The following is an 18,232-nucleotide window of genomic DNA, read 5'->3' on the forward strand; positions in this document are numbered from 1 at the left end:
AGCCCGTTGGATTGTGGGGCCTCTTTCTCATTTCAGAATATGTCCTTATTTTTGTGTCAGTCTTAAAGTATGCATGAATAGAAAGAAAATTGTGTGAAGAAAAAATCTCCTTTGGGATTAATAATTTTTGTATTTTGTTTTGGTCTGTTTTTACAGCACTCTTGTGGAAACATTACAGTCAATGGATTTGTCAACTTTGAAACCTTTTCCTCCTGGACAACCAGAAAAGTTTGCTTTGTTTTTGGATAAAGTTGTTGGGTTTGAATAAACAACTCTGAGGAATAAAAATACCAGAATAAAACCTTTCTGCTCTCCTAGTGAGATCTTCCATGCTTAAAGATTCCACCAACTGGGACAAACTCTTTATATTTACTCAAAGAAAATGCCTGTTAATATCAACAGATGGTTTCCTGTTTAGTTCCAGTTCAAAGTAATCTAGCTTTATGCATAAAAGAGCACAATGCAAACAAGCGGGGTAAGTATGAACTCCAAGTTGACTTTAGTTTCAGCTTTATTGAAATGAGTCATGAACGGCACGACCTGTGACAAACAAGGTCCTACAGAGAAAGCAGCTAGCGTGATGGAAGGAGGAGGTGTTGTTAAACCTTTTGCTTGAAATAACTGAAAGCGTGTTAGAAGAAGCAGCAAATGTGGACTTCTGGATTACTTTCTTCATTTGCTAATATAAACGCGTCCATTCTAGAAGAGTTGCTAATAAGGCAAGAAAGAGATGCTGCAGAAGAAACAAGGAAATACCTGACCTAAGGAGATACCATAAATGCAGAATGTGATGTAATGTTTAGTTCAGCTGGAGCTCTGTGAAGGTAAATGCTGACAATTCAAGTGCTGAACACTGGACAGCATACCTAGCATTCAGTCCCACTGTTTTTTACTACAGTTAAGGCTAAAGCTAGATCAAACCCTGGTGTAAGAAAGGAATCATTCTTTGCAACAAACTTGCAAAAGGAAGAACCATTGTTTTCATTGTTCACATTGAAAGGGTAATTCACAGTTTTAAGATTTTGCGGCAGAAGTAGTGTTTGTAAATTTTTCCTTTGAGTGATTCTTTACACAGCTGTAGTTCTACCAGTGCTTCCAGTTTAATTCAGTAATGGCTATAACTGTGGACAAAAGTTGATGCATACATATAGGAAAAGACAGTGCTACCCATTTATGACTGGTCAGGTTTGATCTTTTTCCAGTTTCCTTGGGGTACTTTGAATGTGCAACAAATATGTGAAAGCAATCAATGCAAATGTTTATTTTGAAGGATTGAAGGGTATTTTTATCAAAAACATGATGTTTTTATTAAATAAATGATATTTGTAACTGATTTTGTATGTGTTCTGTGACTGGTTCAGAAACTATTTTCTTTTACCCAAATGCAAATAATGTATTTCTGTGAATAAGCTCACTAAAAGCATACAATACTAATTCATAAATGCAATTTCTTCTTCATTTCGTGTATATGTATATATATATATGCTTTAATGATATTTTGGAACATGTACATTCCAGAAACCCTTACACTATTGTTAGCTATTTTTAACTTAAGTGCACAGTGTTAAAGCAAGACATCTCCCTCATAACGTTGGATGGCCTCAGACCCAAGTCTGCTCCCATGGACTGACTGCAGTTAGTAGCTCTGACCAGTTTTGCTACTGTAGTACTGACCTACATGTTTCTGAGAATACAGATCGCAATTACTGATTAAGTAACATTTGTCTTTTGGACTGATACAGACTGAAGTGGAAAACTAGAGGTAATTGTACTAGATTGAGAAGAGAAAGGATATTCCTATAAAATTAAGAAAATTGTCTTCTGAGAAGTGAAAAAGAATGGGCACAGATGCACTCCCAATAGTGAAATAGAACTTCAGCAGCCTGTGTACTATGAGCATGGACACAGCTTACAGAACAGTTGAGGGAAGGGAGGAGAAACTGGGGATCTCTGCTGGTCAGGAATTAGTTGGTTTATATCTGTGGAAAGAAAACCAGGGCTCTGTGTTTCTTTTTCATTTAGATAAGCAACTGTCCAGTTGACTGCTCAGTCAGAATCCAACGTTGGGCATCCTACCCAACTTTACCAGAGTTCAGAATTTAGCGAGTGGAGTGTAGACAAACAGACGTGCTGACATTGCATCCACATGAGCCGAGTTTACTAAGAAATGAGACTTCTCAATAGTTTCTAGCGTAAGGTGTTCCTGTTGGCATGACTCATAAAAAGTATTTACGGAGACTAAAAGAATACAAGTTTGCATCTTGCAAACCATTTTGCATTCCCTTGTATTGGAGAAAATGAAAAAATATGAAAAAAACTTTTTCCTTTTAAGCACTTCCTAAACCAAAATCTGACCACTCAGGCAGGCAAATGGAGTAGGTAAAATGTCTAGGTCAGTCTTTCATGCTAGTACAGAGGTTTGCTCTGTTCTAAGCCAGTGAACCGTCTAATTCCTGTGGCAGACAGAAATTTACCTCACAAAATCTTCCCTGAGTTGGCAGTTCCAGTGAGGAGGACAAGCTAAATAACTTCTTAACAGACGGCACACATGTAATGGTTTCTTGACTATATTTGCCTAGCACTAGTGGAAATAAGTTGTCCACGTTAATGTCCCTGCTGCGTTCTGCAAATAAGCAGATGTCTTCAGCTCTCGCCTCAATTTAAAAAGTGAGAGATTTAAGCCCCTCTTAAAGGAAAGGGGAAGACAGTGAGTCTGAGTGGGAGAAGCCAAGCTGAAAACCTGCTGCCAAGCTGCTAAGTGACTTGCCTGGTTTGGGGCAATTAACCCACTCTTAAAGTGAAATGTGGCCTATAGGAGAGGGGTGGGGTTGAAAACAATCCATTTACACAATTTTATCCCATTATTACTTCCACTGGACTCCTGTAACGTGAAACACCTTTCTTGACCTACACTGAATGGAGTTCTGCATTTCAAGTACAGAAGTGTACTACCAATGTAGTTAGGTAAATATTTTTAAAAACAAAGAGGATTTACACTTAAAAATGTTTATGCAGGTGTGGTCGATGCCAATTGCCCATTCTGTGAGTACATTATCTGGTATTTTTTGTTGCTTAAAACAAGCAAAATAAACTCATGGGTGCTTCTGGAGCCCGATGCACAATTCTCCTAATTGGATCAGGCACAAGGGCTACTAATAAATAATTATGAAATAATTGGAATAAATAAAATAAATATGTATTTGGAATAAGTAAATATATATAATAATTGGAATATATAAAAATAATTGGAATATATATAAAATAATTGGAATAAATTGTGGCGCACATATCTGCGAGTATTTTTTTTTACCGATCCCCGAAGTTTTCCCCACCTATTTCATTAGCAGTTGAGATTTTCGGTTCCTTCACACCAGTTTTAGTGCAGTTATTTCAACTTCACCACCAGCACCTCATTTCCAGCCCAGGCAGGAGGCAGGAACGGGGCAGGAGGCTCGGGATAAGCCCTGGCCGATTTCCCCCGGTGCACACACTCTGCCGGACGGGCACATGGCGCAGGCAGCAACTTAGCGCGCTCCCCTGTCCCCCAGGCAGACCAAGGAGCCCCCCCCCCCCATTAAACAAGCCAAATATTTGGAGCATTTCGAGAACATTTCGCTTGGGGGGAGCGCAGCGGCCCCTACCAGGCGCGAGAGCACCTGGGCGCAGCCCCTCATTAGCGCACCCCCCCTCATTAGCTCCGCCACCCTCCCCCCCCCTCATTAGCGCCTCCACCCGTTCCCCCCGGTACGAGCCCCGGCCTCCCCCCACTGCCTCCGCCGCCTCCCGGGGACGATGCAGAAGGGCTGGAAGAAGTACTTCGGGCAGAAGTCCCTCAGCGAGGTGACCATGGACGAGTACCTGGGTAGCCTGGGGCTGTACCGCAAGCTGACGGCCAAGGACGCCTCCTGCCTCTTCAGAGCCATCTCGGAGCAGGTATGGCCGGCAGGGAGCCCCTGGGGACCCTCTGGGGCTCGGTCTCTACCCCACGAGGCTGCACCTTTCATCCCCGAGCCCTGGAGTAGCTCCCAGCCTCCTCCCGGAGGTAGCCTTTGAGGCTCCGAGTAACAAAGCCCACCGGGAATTCAACCCTGCCAACTTTCTCCTTCGTTCTTACCCGTAATGTTATTTTTTTTTTCAGCTTTTTTCATGTCAAATCCATCACATGGAAGTTAGGAAAGCTTGTGTCTCGTTTATGAGGCAAAACCAGCGTAACTTTGAATCTGTAAGTAAATGGTGGGTTTGCTGGGTATTTTTTGGATGGGCATTTAGTAAATACCGGGGAAGGGGGTTCTCCATATCAGCCCGCTGGATGTGTGAAATGGCGGTGGCTGTCTGCCCTCCCTGAGCCACAGTCCTGACATGTTTTATTAGACCTGGTATCTCGGAAAGCCCTGAAATCAGTCCACTTGCTAATTCCCAGATTTCCCATTAAGCAGCCAGTAGGATACCAGTCAGCTGTGCAGCGTATTCTCTGTGGCACAGCCAGTTTAGAGTTATGTGAGAAACCTTTAGGACTTTCGAGAAAGAAAGGAACGCTAAAACAAGGTAGAGTGCTCCTGAGGGTGTTTAATCATGGCACAAAATCCTAGTTGTATTGCTTTGGTTCCCTGCAGGTGACCTAGGGAGTATCAGAGGTGCTATGTGAGGGCTCCAGTTTAGCTGATAAAAGCCAGGGATTTTTCTGGTGTTAGGCAGGGTTCAGTTCCTGTTTGCAACAGTGGGACTTTTTTTTAAGTATAGTCACGTTCTCTCTTGATTTTTCTATTAGTGCTGCGGTGCTTTTGCTATTTGTAGTCATGGATAGGAATTCTCTAAGCAGATCCCAGGGTGTCACCAGCAGAGAAACTTGTTGCTCAAAACCCCCATTAGTGCTTTGAAACAACTCTGCTGGAAGAGGAGTCAAGCGTTCCAGTGACCCTTTGAAACACAACTTGAAAACGGCCCAGTAGAGTAGCTTTGGATTTTATGAGACTTTATGAATCTTAATGCTTCTATATTGACTGAGTTTTACACCACTCTGTATGTCTTGCACCTGGCTTACTTGCAGCTAGCCACCCTTGAGCTAATGGGAGGCATGTGCCTGCATCTGAGGCAGTTGCTTAGAATAAGAGGTCTTTTTGGCTTGGGATTCCACATTTCTGATGTTGAAAGGCTGTTTGGACTTGAAGTACAACAGCTGAGATATGTTTTCCTGGGTTGTGTGCTTGTTTTGTTTCTCTTTCCCTGTAATCAGTTAAGTACTTAAGCTAGTCTATGAGGGAAGTAAGTTGCTGAGTATTATTCAGACTCATATTCCTAAGGGATCCCAAAACACTTGGTATTTGCACACTGGTACCCCAAATCACCCCGCATACCCCATGGCAGTAGCTGAGGTCTGCCCTTGGTCAGACCACAGCCTTTAGAACCCCAAAGTGATTGGAGTTGGTAGGCCAGTTTAGGTTTAAATATGATTGTTTTCATTTAGCTAAGTTTTTTGTATCTGTTTTGCTTTTTGAAAGTATGTGGAAGGGTCATTTGAGAAATACCTTGAACGTCTGGGAGATCCAAAGGTAAGAGTCATCTATTACTACTTGTGGAGGTATTAAAATTTGAGGTAGCTAAAACAGGGAAGTAATTGGGTGATGGCTTCAACTTCTTGAAGGAGCTATCTATGCAGGTTGCACAGTAAAGATGAGGCCTTTCTTGCAGGCCTTATTTGTAGTTGTCATTTCTTTTTTTAGAAGGAAAAAAAAAAACCATGGAAAACATGAACTGTACCTCAAATATTTATTGGGCTTTGCAGCTCCTTTTTTTTTCCTTTGAATGCTAGTTTTCAAGCCTGAGGTTAAAAGTCTTATTTTTCTAGACTTTTTAACTAGTAAATATGGTGACTTGCTTAAGGCTCTGAAACAATGGCTATTGAAAAATAAATAAAAACAATCAAGTGATGTCCTTGAGTACCTGCCAGAGCTAGTTCCATCTTTAGCTGTCAGCTTGGTTATTGTGGCCATATTATATTGCAGACATCTTTATTTTTTTTCCTCCAGATCCTTATGTCTCTACTCTCAATAAAGTCATTGTCTGTTAGTTGTCAGTTTGTTGTTATAATATTATGGAGGGCTAGTGTAGAGTTCCTAGTGTTGAAAATGTCCCTGCTACCCCTCATGTAATTTCCTAATTTTGCATAGGAAAGTGCTGGCCAGCTGGAAATAAGTGCTTTATCAGTGATCTACAAGTAAGTGTCTTTTTCTTAGGTTTCATTTTGTTTCAGTCTTAAAAGTATTTGGGTTCTGGCCTCTTTCTCCAGAACCTTTTATATGTTTGTTGCTGAAACTCATTTTGTGAAATATGGTAAGAATGCCATCCTGCTGAAGTTACTTAAACTAGTGTGTAAATGGGTGCTATCACAATTCCTGTTTTCTTAGTATGGATTAAGAGGCAGGTCAGTTTCCAGGGATGTTTATTTGGTTTCTTTTCGCTAATATTAAACTTAGTCAAGTGTTTCCTTCTAATGGCTGAAGAATGGAGAGCATATTAAAGAAGTAGGAGCTGTGTGTGGTGGAAACACTGTGGTAGCTTCTTAAAAGTCATGTAGATGTTCTTGAAGGCTCTGGTAGTGAGGAGCAAGTACTGAACAAGTATCTGCTGATTAAAAAGAAGAACCCTTTTGCAAACTGGTTCTGTTCCAGTACTAAAAGAGCAAACAGAACTTCTGCAAGCATTACCAGTTTCCTATGCTGAGCCTGTAATGCTGAAGTGTGACTGAATCACCTGGACTTAATTGTCTTGCTGGCTGGGCACCCTGCCACTGGCACAAGAACTTGACCTAATATGATACATGTCTGAATCAGTGATTATATGTAACTGCCTTTCCCAGATGCTTTTCCTCAAGATGAGTATTACTTCCCCCCACAGCTATTGCTTTATGATGGCATTCATTTATCAGGGAAGGTTTTCTGTTTGAGTTTTTCCTCTGTAAACCTACAGTCGATTCTCCAGACAGCTCCCTTCAGCCTTTTTCATAACAAGGTTCTAAAAGTGTGCTCTTTCAAGTCTTCTTTTTCCTCTGCTTACCCAGTCGAGACTTTATTCTGTACCGGTACCCTGGAAAGCCACCCACTTATGCTACAGACAATGGCTTTGAAGACAAGGTGAGGAGAAGCGAGGCAATTTCCTACCCCTACCCCTGACTCCCAGATACCTCCAGACCCATGTAGTTGTGGAAGTTTGTCACTGGAATTGTGCTCTAACTCCAGCAAAGAGTTCTGGCATACCAGAACAACACCCCCCACAGAGCTGACTTCAGCTCATGGAGACAGCACAGTATTTGTATGACAGTTAATCAAGTTACAGTAGGTTTGCTACCGGGGATGGGTTGTGTGCTGTTCCCTTGCCAATCTTTTTATTATTCCAGCTTATTGTTGGAAATGAGTTTAACTTGGAATGGAGGAGGTGAATTCCAGAACGTTCTTTAGTGTTTCTCAAATTTTGCTGAGTAAGAACACTTCCCAGTGGAAATTAGACTGATATGACTTGGTAGAATGAGATATCTGGATTGAGTTGCTGAAGAGCAGAACAAGATAGATTTAGCGTACTGGTGAGGAGAAAGTGTTCTCCCCTATCCACGTTGCCTTTTCTCTGGAAGTTGAGGTGTGCAGTTTTTCTTCCTCAATAGGAGATGTTAACAGAAATGGATTAATCTGACAAATTGTTCCATTTTTCTGGTGCTCAAATTGAGCCCATTGAGAGTGGGAGCTAATGGAACAGCTTATCTACTCAATTATTCCAGGGAGGGAGATTTTTTTTCTTGTAGTTTCCAGCATAGCTTAATCTAATTTCAAAATTCATAACCTTTAAAAATCAAGCAGTATTTTCAAAATGGGTCACTGGGAGGCACCCTTGCTGGCCCTGTGCTCACAGCTGCCTAAGGAGGTCTGCCTGTTACAGGTGGCTATAGTCACATGTTGAGATAAGGTTTGATGGTGCACATCTACTGTGTGTATCAACACATCTGTTGTGGAAAGCATGCACCTATTTAAAAGGCAGCATAATAGTGTTTAACAGGATCAAAGCTTTACTGGGGGCTAGAGTAGTAGATGCACTTCTAGTCCCTCAGGTATGGAAGTGTGCCTTTGGTACTTGGTCATTGTACTTCAGGGATTCTGCATTTAATTGCTTGTATTTTAATACAAATTTAATGGTAGTTCAAAATGGTTATTTAATTTATGGGAACTTTAAATGGTAATACTACCTCTTGAGCAATTGACTGTTTTGAGCTTAACTCTGAAACCAACTCTTTCATGTTTAATTCAACATGATAAACAAAACAATGGGTTTTGTTTATATAACAGATGAACTTATTTACTGATTTTGTGTAGGCTTCACTTTTAAGCAAATCTGCAGCTCTTTCATTTTTCTGTTTAGAATACTTACAGTTTTCTTGGTGGGTTTGCGTTGCCTTTAGAATAAAAGATTAATGCTCTCGAGCTAGAATATCAAATAAATAATTAGGCTTTATGTCACTATATTCTTAAAGAGTTTTTTTAATTATTTTCCCAGATATTACTGTGCTGTTCCGGCAATGGCCATTATGACTCTGTGTATACAAAACAATTCCAGGCAAATGCTGCTATTTGCCAGGGTAAACTTGATTATTTTTTTTTCTCCTTATGAAAGAGAATTATTTTCATACACTTATAGGCAGTGTTTATTCTGGTTTCCAGGGGTGGGGAGGAGAGAGATGGGGAAGCTCCTTTAATGTATACTATCTGTTAAGAGGGATATTGGACCAAATGACCTCCAGAGGTCTCTTCCCACTTGAATTATTTTATGATCTTCTCCTTAATTGAATTTAATTTAAGTAGTGCCTTGTTAACAGTAGATGATATCTGAGGATGTGCTTACATTGAACGCTGCAGCTGTTGTGCTTTTGGTGTTATCTTTATTTTTGAGCTTTGTGTTAATTTGTTCAGCTGTATTATATGAGATTCTGTACAAAGATGTGTTTGCCATGGATGAGGAAGAATTAAGGTCTGCAATCGAGATGTTTCGGAGCGGATCCAAGAAGAACAGAAACAGTGGCTCTGTAGGAAGCGAGGATGTAAACTTTGATTGTCTTCATGAAAAAGTACCCAGAAATCCATCAGAAAAGAGGTAGTATTTGGGGAGGGTATGTGGTCAAAGGGAAATGTGCAAAAATTGCAAATAGCAGTGAGTTAAGTCTCACTTCCCCAAGTTTCTTTGTATGTGCACAGGGTACTCAAGTTTTTTCCTATCTCATGCCAACACAAAGCTGAGGTGTAATGTGGTAGAAGAAACAGTATGCTTTCCTTGGAGCTTGAAAGTGTCCTGAAATTGAATATCCCTTGCTGCTGGCAGTGCTACAGTTGCATGTGACTCTAAAATTATGGCTTATTTGTAAATAAAGTAGTTCTGTATATCATCAGAGTACTCTCTTGGTGAGAAACTTACACTATTGCCTCTACAGAGCTATAAAGGCTTGAAAAATAGTATTGAGAGAGCAAACTTTTTTTCCCTTTTTTAGATGGAATTATATCCCTGTGTAGACAATCAAATGGTGGCATTATTCAAGTCTATTGGATGACTGGGTTGAGGGAAATAATATACCTACTGAAACCCTGGTATCCTTTGTTGATGAAGTCACCAGAAGGTCTTAAAGGGTGGCAGTGACCATTAGTGAATGCATGCAGATGGCATTGGTTTTGTAGCACATGCAACAGGGTGTTGTGGTACTCAACAGAGCAAGAGTTCAGTTGCATTCAGTGGGATCATCTTCAACCCTTCGAAAATTCAAGCAGTAGCCACTGTTAGGGGGTAGGTGTTGAACAGGTGAAGGTCACGTTCTTGAAACTAGGAAAAGTCTTGTTCCTATACTCCACTGAAGACTTTGTTTTTGGGCAAAATCTACCACTTGATGGCACCATGGTGCTTTTTTTGGGTTGTGTGAACAGTTAGTTAATCCTTGTTAGAAATGATGTTTTGCATCTTTTGTAATCTTATTTTAAATTGCTTAGAGGTGGCGACTGGGAAGGCAACTATGCTGACAATCCAGTGGAAGATAAGTTCAGACAAGGCACTGAAGAATCAAAGGTTTGGCAATTAGGGAAGAATTCCCTGGGGGGAGGGGAAAAGGGGGATTTTTTTCCTCGTTTTGTTTTAGGATGTTACCCCTTTGTTAGGGGTAAACCTTAAGTTCTACTTTTAAAAGGTGACTTTGGAAAATGTTTTTTCTTCCTTCCGTCCATCTTTTGCTTTTGCCATTGAGTTTTTTCTTAAACTGGATAAGTTTTACACCTTCCTGAGATTCTCTTGTACTATTTCAGCTGATCTTTTTTCCCTCCAAAGATGGAGCTTAGCAGGCATTTCCTGGTCTGCAGTTTGCTTGTCCCAGAAGTGGTTTAAATCATTTCACTTTCATTGTGAATACAGTATAAATAGTTTTTCTGGAACAGGTTTTAAAAACTCTCCAGAGGCCTGGTTTCAGATATAACAAGTGAAACTCCCACCAGCTTGGAAGCCATGACTTCATTTGTCTACCTAGTTTCCTTCAATTCTTTCTGAGTGAAGAGCATGCTGAATGTTTAGTTCAGAAGCTGAGCAGACAAACTACAAAGAGATCAAAACCAGGCTCAAGAGTAACAATCTCTTCAAGAGTAACAATCTCTAATGCTTAAATGTTTGTTGATATTCTTGGGCGTTATTCTCAAGGCAAATACAGTAGATGTGAAAAACTTGGTGAAATTATATGTATACAGCTTAAAATGGTCCACTGATGCTTGTAGGATAGAGACTATGCTGAGTGCTTTAAATGTGCTTGTTAATGCTTGTCCATTTCGACTCTTTCTAGCCTTCAGAAAATTCCTCAAAGATGCCTTTCCCCTATAAAGTGCTAAAGGCGCTGGACCCTGAGATCTATCGAAATGTGGAGTTTGATGTTTGGCTGGACAGCAGAAAAGGTACCTTTAAAACAAACAAAAAACTAAACCTTTCTGTAATAGGCTCAGTGTTTAAATTGATGGATCTGAGATGTATGCCACCTGTTTCAGCACAGATGAAATATGCAGGATACTGGTTAAGCCAGTAGATATATCTAGGTAATGCATCTTCTCACCAGTTTCTTGGCTTCATTTTGAACCATTGAATACACTGCTTCTGACACTGTGTAAGGTTGCTAAAAATATGACACGTGATACTTACTAGCTATAAAATAGGAAATAAAGGAACTGAGCAGAATATGGAACAGAACTCTGTATTATCACCGTTGGGAGTCATCCAAAGTTCAGTTTGGATGGTCATTGTTTTTAAACAGTGTGTATGTGAGGACTTACGGTTTTTTAAGCTCTATTCTGGCTTCAGAGTTCTATAGTCACAAAAATCTCAAATTTAGCAGTGAGATATGTTAAATGAGATGAGTGGCTTTTTGTTTTTTTTTTTTTTTTGGTTCCCAGCTTTCCTGGGCATGAGCATCCAGGAGAGACTTCATGGTCTTTGTGACTTTGGGATAGGTTGCTGCTTTTTGGCAATACACTGTGGCTGATACATAAAGAAGTTATCAAGAAAGATAAGTTTTGAAGTCATGTTTGATGGATGTCTGACCTGAAGTGATTTGCATGTGGAAGACCTCCAGCATTTTACAATTGCATAAGCAATAATGAGGGTCATTAAAATTATTGAAACGTAGTATATTAACTATGTGTGGTGAACACTGAGGTGCAGAGAATCTGAGAAAGGAATGTGGAAAAACCTATTGAAATCTAGTAGGAAAGGAGACTTCAGGAGTGTTAATAATACCTCATTTATGCCAAGTGTCACCAGTACTCCAGCAAGACAAGTGCAGCATTCTTAATACTAGGATTGGTATTAAATGCAGGATTAACTTGGTACTATCACAAAGGACACTGTAGTATTGTAGTAGTAGTGCCAGTTATGTATGCATCAGCTGGATATTATTAATTTCCTGTGACTTAGTCTGGTTGTGGTCTCAGAATATCTACAGTTACTTTAGTGTTACTAAGGGGAATGTTTAGATATGCATAGGAAGTATTAACTCAATTGGCCTATACCTAGTAGTTGGGTGCCATTGTGAAGTACTTATAGAATACATGAAGAAAGAACAGTATTTTATAGGCTTTTTCCTTTTTATTTATTTATTCATTTATTTTTAGAGCTTCAAAAAACTGACTACATGGTGTTTGCTGGGAGACAGTACTATTTAGGAGACAAGTGTCAGGTTAGTACTCAAAGGAGATTCAGTTATGATAAATTATTAAAACTGCTTCAAGTGGAGTATGGTAAGCTATGAAGTCACTTCATAGAATTTTCCAAGGCTTTTCTCATTCTCTTCCTTGTAGCTATTAATCTGACTTTCTTTTTTAATTACATTTCTGCCTAAAATCTTCATTTAGACATAAGGTATGAAAGAAAAGCTACTTGGAAACTCACTGCAAACCAGTGATATAATTTTCTATGAGTCTGGGTGTTCCAGACTGAGAGCTCAAAATGTAGAGGGTGTACATCTGAGGTAGTTGTCTAGATTTTTTCACTGGGGGTCACCAGCAAGTCTGGCTGGTCTTCCATCTCTCAAGAGTAACATAAAAGATTTTTTTAAGTTATTTTCTATGTACACGAGAGGGGAGAGAAAGCGAAGAGCAGCCAGGAGATGCTGAAAGCAAGGCCAACTTTCTTTGTTTCCATGTTGTACGTAGCAAAGACTTACCTCAACGTGATATTTAAAGAAAAGTGCTGGTGACTCATTCAGTGACTTTTTCTTCTAGCTGACTAGAGCTTTTTATTTTCAGTTCTGCCCAAGTTATTACACAAGTCTTCCTTGTTACTTACCTGCTTGGCACAGTGTATAACAAGTTAGAAGGCAGAAATCTATCTTAACTCAAAATCTGATTTACAAGAGTCATGAGAGTTTAAAAGTTACTTGCAGGACTGTTTCTTTTCCGTCCTTCATCCCTTCAGTTAGTACATTGCTCTCCACATACTATCAGCTAGGAGCAGCCTTTGCTGTTAGTGGTTTGTAGACAGTATTTAGCACCTTGATGCTCTTTAGCCTTTTTTCAAGATTCCCTTGTTCTCTCTCCAGGTGCGTCTGGAGCCCGGAGGTAAGTATTACAATGCTCATATCCAGGAAGTTGGGCAGGATGGCAACACGGTGACTGTATTCATTGAGGAGTTGGCAGAAAAGTAAGCAATATGGTGACAACTTCATGTCTGAACTCTTTTTAGTTGAATGTGGATTCACAGATGCTTAAAATAGGGTTGTTAAGATAATTCAAGAAGAAAGGAGAAATGATGCTTTTAAATACCAAGTGTGGCTACCAGAGAGAGATTTACTTCCTTGGTGGTGATGACTTTTCAACTGGAATATTGTAGGGAACCTTTTATGTGTTTTGAATGGCCAAAATTGTTTCTGTGATGCTTTTTGTGAAGTCTTACTCTTCTCTAGAATGTGAAAGTGATCTTTACAGGTTGGGTGTAACTCATGGGTAGCAAATTACCCTCTGCTTCCAGTTTTTCTAGAATTTTTTTGTACGCCCAAAACCAATTGGCACTTCTAATGAATCCCATCAGTTTCTCCACTCTGTTATTCAAAGCATTCACCCTTCTCCAGATCTACGATTCTGTTTATCTACATATTGCAGAAATTCTGTCTTGTCAGATGCTTTCAGGTGTACCTCTGAAGGCATACAAATGTAGGGAGGAAAGAGTTGACCTGTGAATTAAGTGTTGAGATTGAATCTTAGCTTACATTTTTTGATATGCAAAATAGACAAGTAACAGTAATTCGTGCTTTGTTCTGGAGAACAAAACTTTTATTATTCTGACATGCTCCCTGAACTTAAAGTTCTTGTGTTTTTTTTTCCTTGCAGTACTGCTAACATGAATGTTTTTCACGCAGGCATACTGTTCCTTTGGCAAACTTAAAGCCAGTGACACAAGTGGCACCTGTCCTTGCTTGGAATGTGGTTCCCAGCCGAAAGGGAGGAAGCTATCAGAAAATAGGTGGATACTTCTCAGGAATAGGTTTGTATAAGTTCTCCATGGGCATTCTTTCTCTTTGGAAAGAGGTGGGGTAGGGGTTGACCAATTTTAGCAGTAGCAGTTTCTGGATATTGAAAGTGACTTAAGTGAGCCTGTGATACAAAATCTAGTTGTAACAGGGGTTTTGTGTAAAGTGATCCATCAGACAGAAGGATAAGTTTTTTTGCTTTGTAAAATAGCAAGTCTATTGAAAATATACAATGGGATTAATATTGCTCAAAATTGCCAAGAAAAAAATCTGGCATTTGAGAACCATGTGTAGAGGTCTATGAACTAGAAAGCATGCCTTATTTAAGATGTAAGTTGCCTTGTTTAAGATGTAAGCCTGTCTTTTCTGTCCTCAACTGAAACTGCAGAAATGGATATGAAAACACGGAAGAGATTGCTCAAGAAAGTTCGTGGAAAGGAAGTCTTTATGACTGTGGCTTATAGCAGGGGTCAGCCCATTCTTCCACCTCGGCTACAGCATGGTGTTCCTTCAGAGCGCTCTCCTCCAGTTCACTGCTCGCAGGGTGGTGGAAACTTGGCACCTTATGACCTCTATAATCCTCCTCAGAGACATAACCGTGGATTTGGGATGCCAAGGTATGAAGCACTGGAAACCTGTCTGAGGTCACCACTTGTTCTGTTTGTTCTTGCTGTGGATTAGTTAGGAGAGAGCTTGTGCTATTTAATAGGTAAAACTACAAATGAGTTCCATCTGAGAGGCACTTCCTGGTAATTGCACCTTTTACCCTTTAAACTTAGGGGATCTGCCCGATTTATAAACAGGCACAACATGGTTGGCCCTCAAATAGCATTCTACCCCAGTCCAGGAAAGAGATGCTATCAGAGCTATGACAATTTCTCCTGCAGGTCGCGGTAAGTGAATATAAATCTCTTTACAAAAAATTGCTCTACGAGAGTTGGGGAGGGTGGTGGGAGAGGGCCATGGAGGGCTGAGTTGGTTGTTAATGGCACAATGGTGAACACTGGGATTACTGTGCCTTTCCAAAAAGAGAGTTAAAATTGAGCAGTGAAACCAAGGTGAAGCTCCAGTAGTGGTGGTTCTTAACCACCTTTCTCACTTTTAAAGTTCATACAGCCGTAGCCGCCGTCAGATGCAGTGTGTGAATAAAGAATGTCAGTATGGGTTTGTACCGGAGAATGGAGAGGAGCCTCAAGGATCAGAAGAAACGATAACTTTCTATGAAATTGAAGAAGGGGATGAAAGTGCTTTTTCTGCCTTACCAGTAAGTTATGAACAATGTATATGTTAAAGCTCAAAGCAAAAAAAAAAAAAAAGGCCAAACAAATGCACAGTATTTCTTCACCTAATTTCACAGCGTTTACTTAATTATTTTTCTTGGAATAAGCTTTAGCAGTAAACACGTTTGGGGTAGGGAAGGCTGAAATGGATCTAGATCCTGTAAAAACCTGGTTAAAACACGAATTTTTCTAGACTTTCCCATTCTTCTTCACTTACACCCCTTCTTCCCCCAGCAGCGTTTTCTCTTTTAGCACACTTTGATAAAGGTAGGGTCATATTTCTTCCTTCTACTGCAGTTTGAAAACAAGGTTTGGGGAAAAATGCCTTCCTATTCTGGATGTCTGTCTAGCTGTAAATACTGTGGGAGTAAGTGCTTCAGTTTGCCACACCGTAATTTAGGATTTGTGTAACTAGATTCAAAAACTGTATAGTGATGGCCTGGATTGATCCTGTGAATTTATAGTTGTGATGTTTTGGGCTAACATGTTAGTGAAACTTTCTACAGAAATAGAAAAATCCAAATCTAGCCTCTTTTAAAACAGCATTTGTTATTATGTTATTAGGCTGTAGATAAAAGTAGCACAATATAGTCTTGAACTTTTAACAATTTTCTTATTTTTAGCTATGTTATCTAAGCTTAGTACAAAGCTGGGTGCACTACAAAAATCAGTTTATTTTAGCTATCTGAACAAGAAGACAGTTTTTCTGAAAAAAAGTTTGAAACTTTATGTTGAAGCAGTGAACTTCACAAATTTGAAGACTTTTTATTTTTAATTAAATGAGAACTTACTCATGATTGTTTCAGGGGCCTTTTCTATTCATCTGCCTTTACAAGATCTGTGGTCTTTGCTCTGATTTATTTTCCTCCGAGTATGTCAAGGAGTTAGGACAGATTATCTTGCAATACTGCTCCTGCCCCAGCCCCTGAAATCAATGTAGTTTACTAGCTTGCTTTTCCTCCCTACTGCTATACTATATTCTTGCAGCAGCCAGTGAATAGTTTTCATGTTCTTTCAGCAACTCTGTTACTGTCAATGCCAAAGTATTTTCTCTCTCTTCCTTGTCTCCTTTACCAAAGGAATTTAATATGTCCTGGGGAAAAATGCATCTTGCAGAAAACTTGGACTTGGCCATCGTGCTAGAGGCTGGTGGGAGAACCTTCTGACTTACCACCTGTACTTCACCTTTGGAGATCTTGCAAGCCTCTCTGAGCACTCTGTCGATCTCAGAGTCATCATGTCTTCTGAGGAGAGTTTTGAGCGTTACCTTAGCCATCACAAAGAGTGAATCACCTCCTTTTACTCATGCTTCTCATAATCCTGTGTTCCTGCTTCAGAGAACTCTAGATTTTAACATGTCCAGCTAAGGACTGACTTCCATGCAAAAACAAGTGGCATATAAAGCTTTACAAGAGTCTTGTGGGAAACCTGACTGGCACTTCTGCCTGGAAGTCAGGCATGTGTGCATCAGTCTGGCTAGTGTACAGACCATGGGGCAACTTCCAGCTGTGTGGTATCTGGTGAACTGATTTGTTGGTGGGCATGCCTAGGATGAGGAATGCAGGAGTATGTGCTGGAGGCTGGGGGTCCTGGCTGCTGGCTGGTGTCTGTTCCCTTCTTTTCAGTGTTGTTTGAACCTGATGCAAAGCTGGCTAAACTCTAGGTGAGAGCAACTTGACCGTATTGTATAGGACAGCTGTAGGTCTTCAAAGATAAATTACCCAAAGTATGCTAGGCAGAACAAAAAGTGAAATGTCACACAACTGTTTTGCTACATGCAGGGTACACAGGGACTGTAACTCTAGTAAGATGTGATTGTAGTAAGCTTTGGTCTGCCAGCCTGTTTCTGTTTCTGCTGGTTTTTTTTTGTGGGTGTGTATGGAACATGTCAAGGCTTAAACTATTTGTAAATGCACACTTCTGACTTCTTTTTTTAGAGCCAGGGTAGCCCTACTCCCATTGTCCACAGTCCTGCAGGGTTTTGGGTAGCAAGGAGAGGCCCAAACTCTGTTCCAGCCAGCAAGCAAACCCTGAATTCGTCAGAGGAAGATGTAGAAGAAACAAGTGAAAATGGTTAGTTCTTAAAGAATTCTTGGGAAGAGGGAAAAGACTGGTTCAGATAATCTGTGGTGTGCTTTTGATTATCAGACTGGGTTCCTTAGGCCTCCTAAAGATCTGTTAATTATGAGCTTTGAACATGCATGCATGATTGTCTTTATTCATTGTCTGATAAAAATGTGTCGCTGTTCTATTCAAGCTTGCTTGGACATCACCCTTTTGATGGCATAGGTCTGTAGCAAGCCAAGCTGCTGCATAGTGTTTGGAAATAGCAAAACTTGATATTGATGGATAACAAAATGAGGGAGGGAGGGAGTGGTGTCTGCAGAAAACAAGGTGATAATGAAAGCAGCTCAGTTAACGAACGCACTGAAGTAAAATGTTGGTAACTCTGGCTTTAAGCATTTATTTTTTCCTAAATCAAAGCTTTCTATTCTCTCCCTTCTAGGGAAGTTTCATGATTTTCTCTATGCACCCACAGGTAAGTAAAACTTCTGTCTTTAACTGATATATTTGGTGACTGTAATGCACTTATTACAACCTTTTTTAGACATTCCTGAACAATGAGATCTAATGTTACAGCTTCAATTAATCATGCCTGTGCCTTCCAGATCCAGACTGTGAAACTGCAGCAGTATTTAGTTCAGCAGAGCCTACAGCAAACTTGGTAAGGTTTAGTTGCTGCCTGCCCAGATTGGGAATCCTTGAAGCGTGTAGTGTTCTTCATGGAAACTGTCTTTGGAAGAAAGCTTAATGTAGGAGGTCAGAATATTTTCTTTGGAAGAGAAGGTAGATCACTTCACTTATTTGCCCCCTACACTGGGAGGATTTTATCAGAGTCTGCAAGCACATCTGAACTGTGCTAGATACATTAAGA

At 40.2% G+C, this 18,232-nt stretch overlaps 1 protein-coding gene across 1 annotated transcript in view; it reads left to right on the top strand.

Moving 5' to 3' along the window:
• The window catches only part of ALG13 (ALG13 UDP-N-acetylglucosaminyltransferase subunit), a 31,527-nt gene that overhangs the window by 2,655 nt on the left and 10,640 nt on the right, over positions 1–18,232 (top strand). Inside the window, exons 4-22 of the mRNA XM_083796911.1 lie at positions 157–265; positions 3,724–3,933; positions 4,139–4,222; positions 5,499–5,549; positions 6,168–6,214; positions 7,058–7,130; positions 8,539–8,620; positions 8,952–9,132; positions 10,014–10,089; positions 10,847–10,955; positions 12,165–12,229; positions 13,091–13,191; positions 13,907–14,031; positions 14,406–14,634; positions 14,797–14,910; positions 15,125–15,281; positions 17,235–17,370; positions 17,804–17,836; positions 17,967–18,022. Coding sequence (XP_083653037.1) covers positions 157–265; positions 3,724–3,933; positions 4,139–4,222; positions 5,499–5,549; positions 6,168–6,214; positions 7,058–7,130; positions 8,539–8,620; positions 8,952–9,132; positions 10,014–10,089; positions 10,847–10,955; positions 12,165–12,229; positions 13,091–13,191; positions 13,907–14,031; positions 14,406–14,634; positions 14,797–14,910; positions 15,125–15,281; positions 17,235–17,370; positions 17,804–17,836; positions 17,967–18,022 — 2,038 coding nt within the window. The remainder of the gene's footprint in view (positions 1–156; positions 266–3,723; positions 3,934–4,138; positions 4,223–5,498; positions 5,550–6,167; positions 6,215–7,057; positions 7,131–8,538; positions 8,621–8,951; positions 9,133–10,013; positions 10,090–10,846; positions 10,956–12,164; positions 12,230–13,090; positions 13,192–13,906; positions 14,032–14,405; positions 14,635–14,796; positions 14,911–15,124; positions 15,282–17,234; positions 17,371–17,803; positions 17,837–17,966; positions 18,023–18,232) is intronic.

Source organism: Anser anser (assembly GCF_964211835.1).
Source record: "Anser anser genome assembly, chromosome: 13".
NCBI lineage: Eukaryota > Metazoa > Chordata > Aves > Anseriformes > Anatidae > Anser > Anser anser.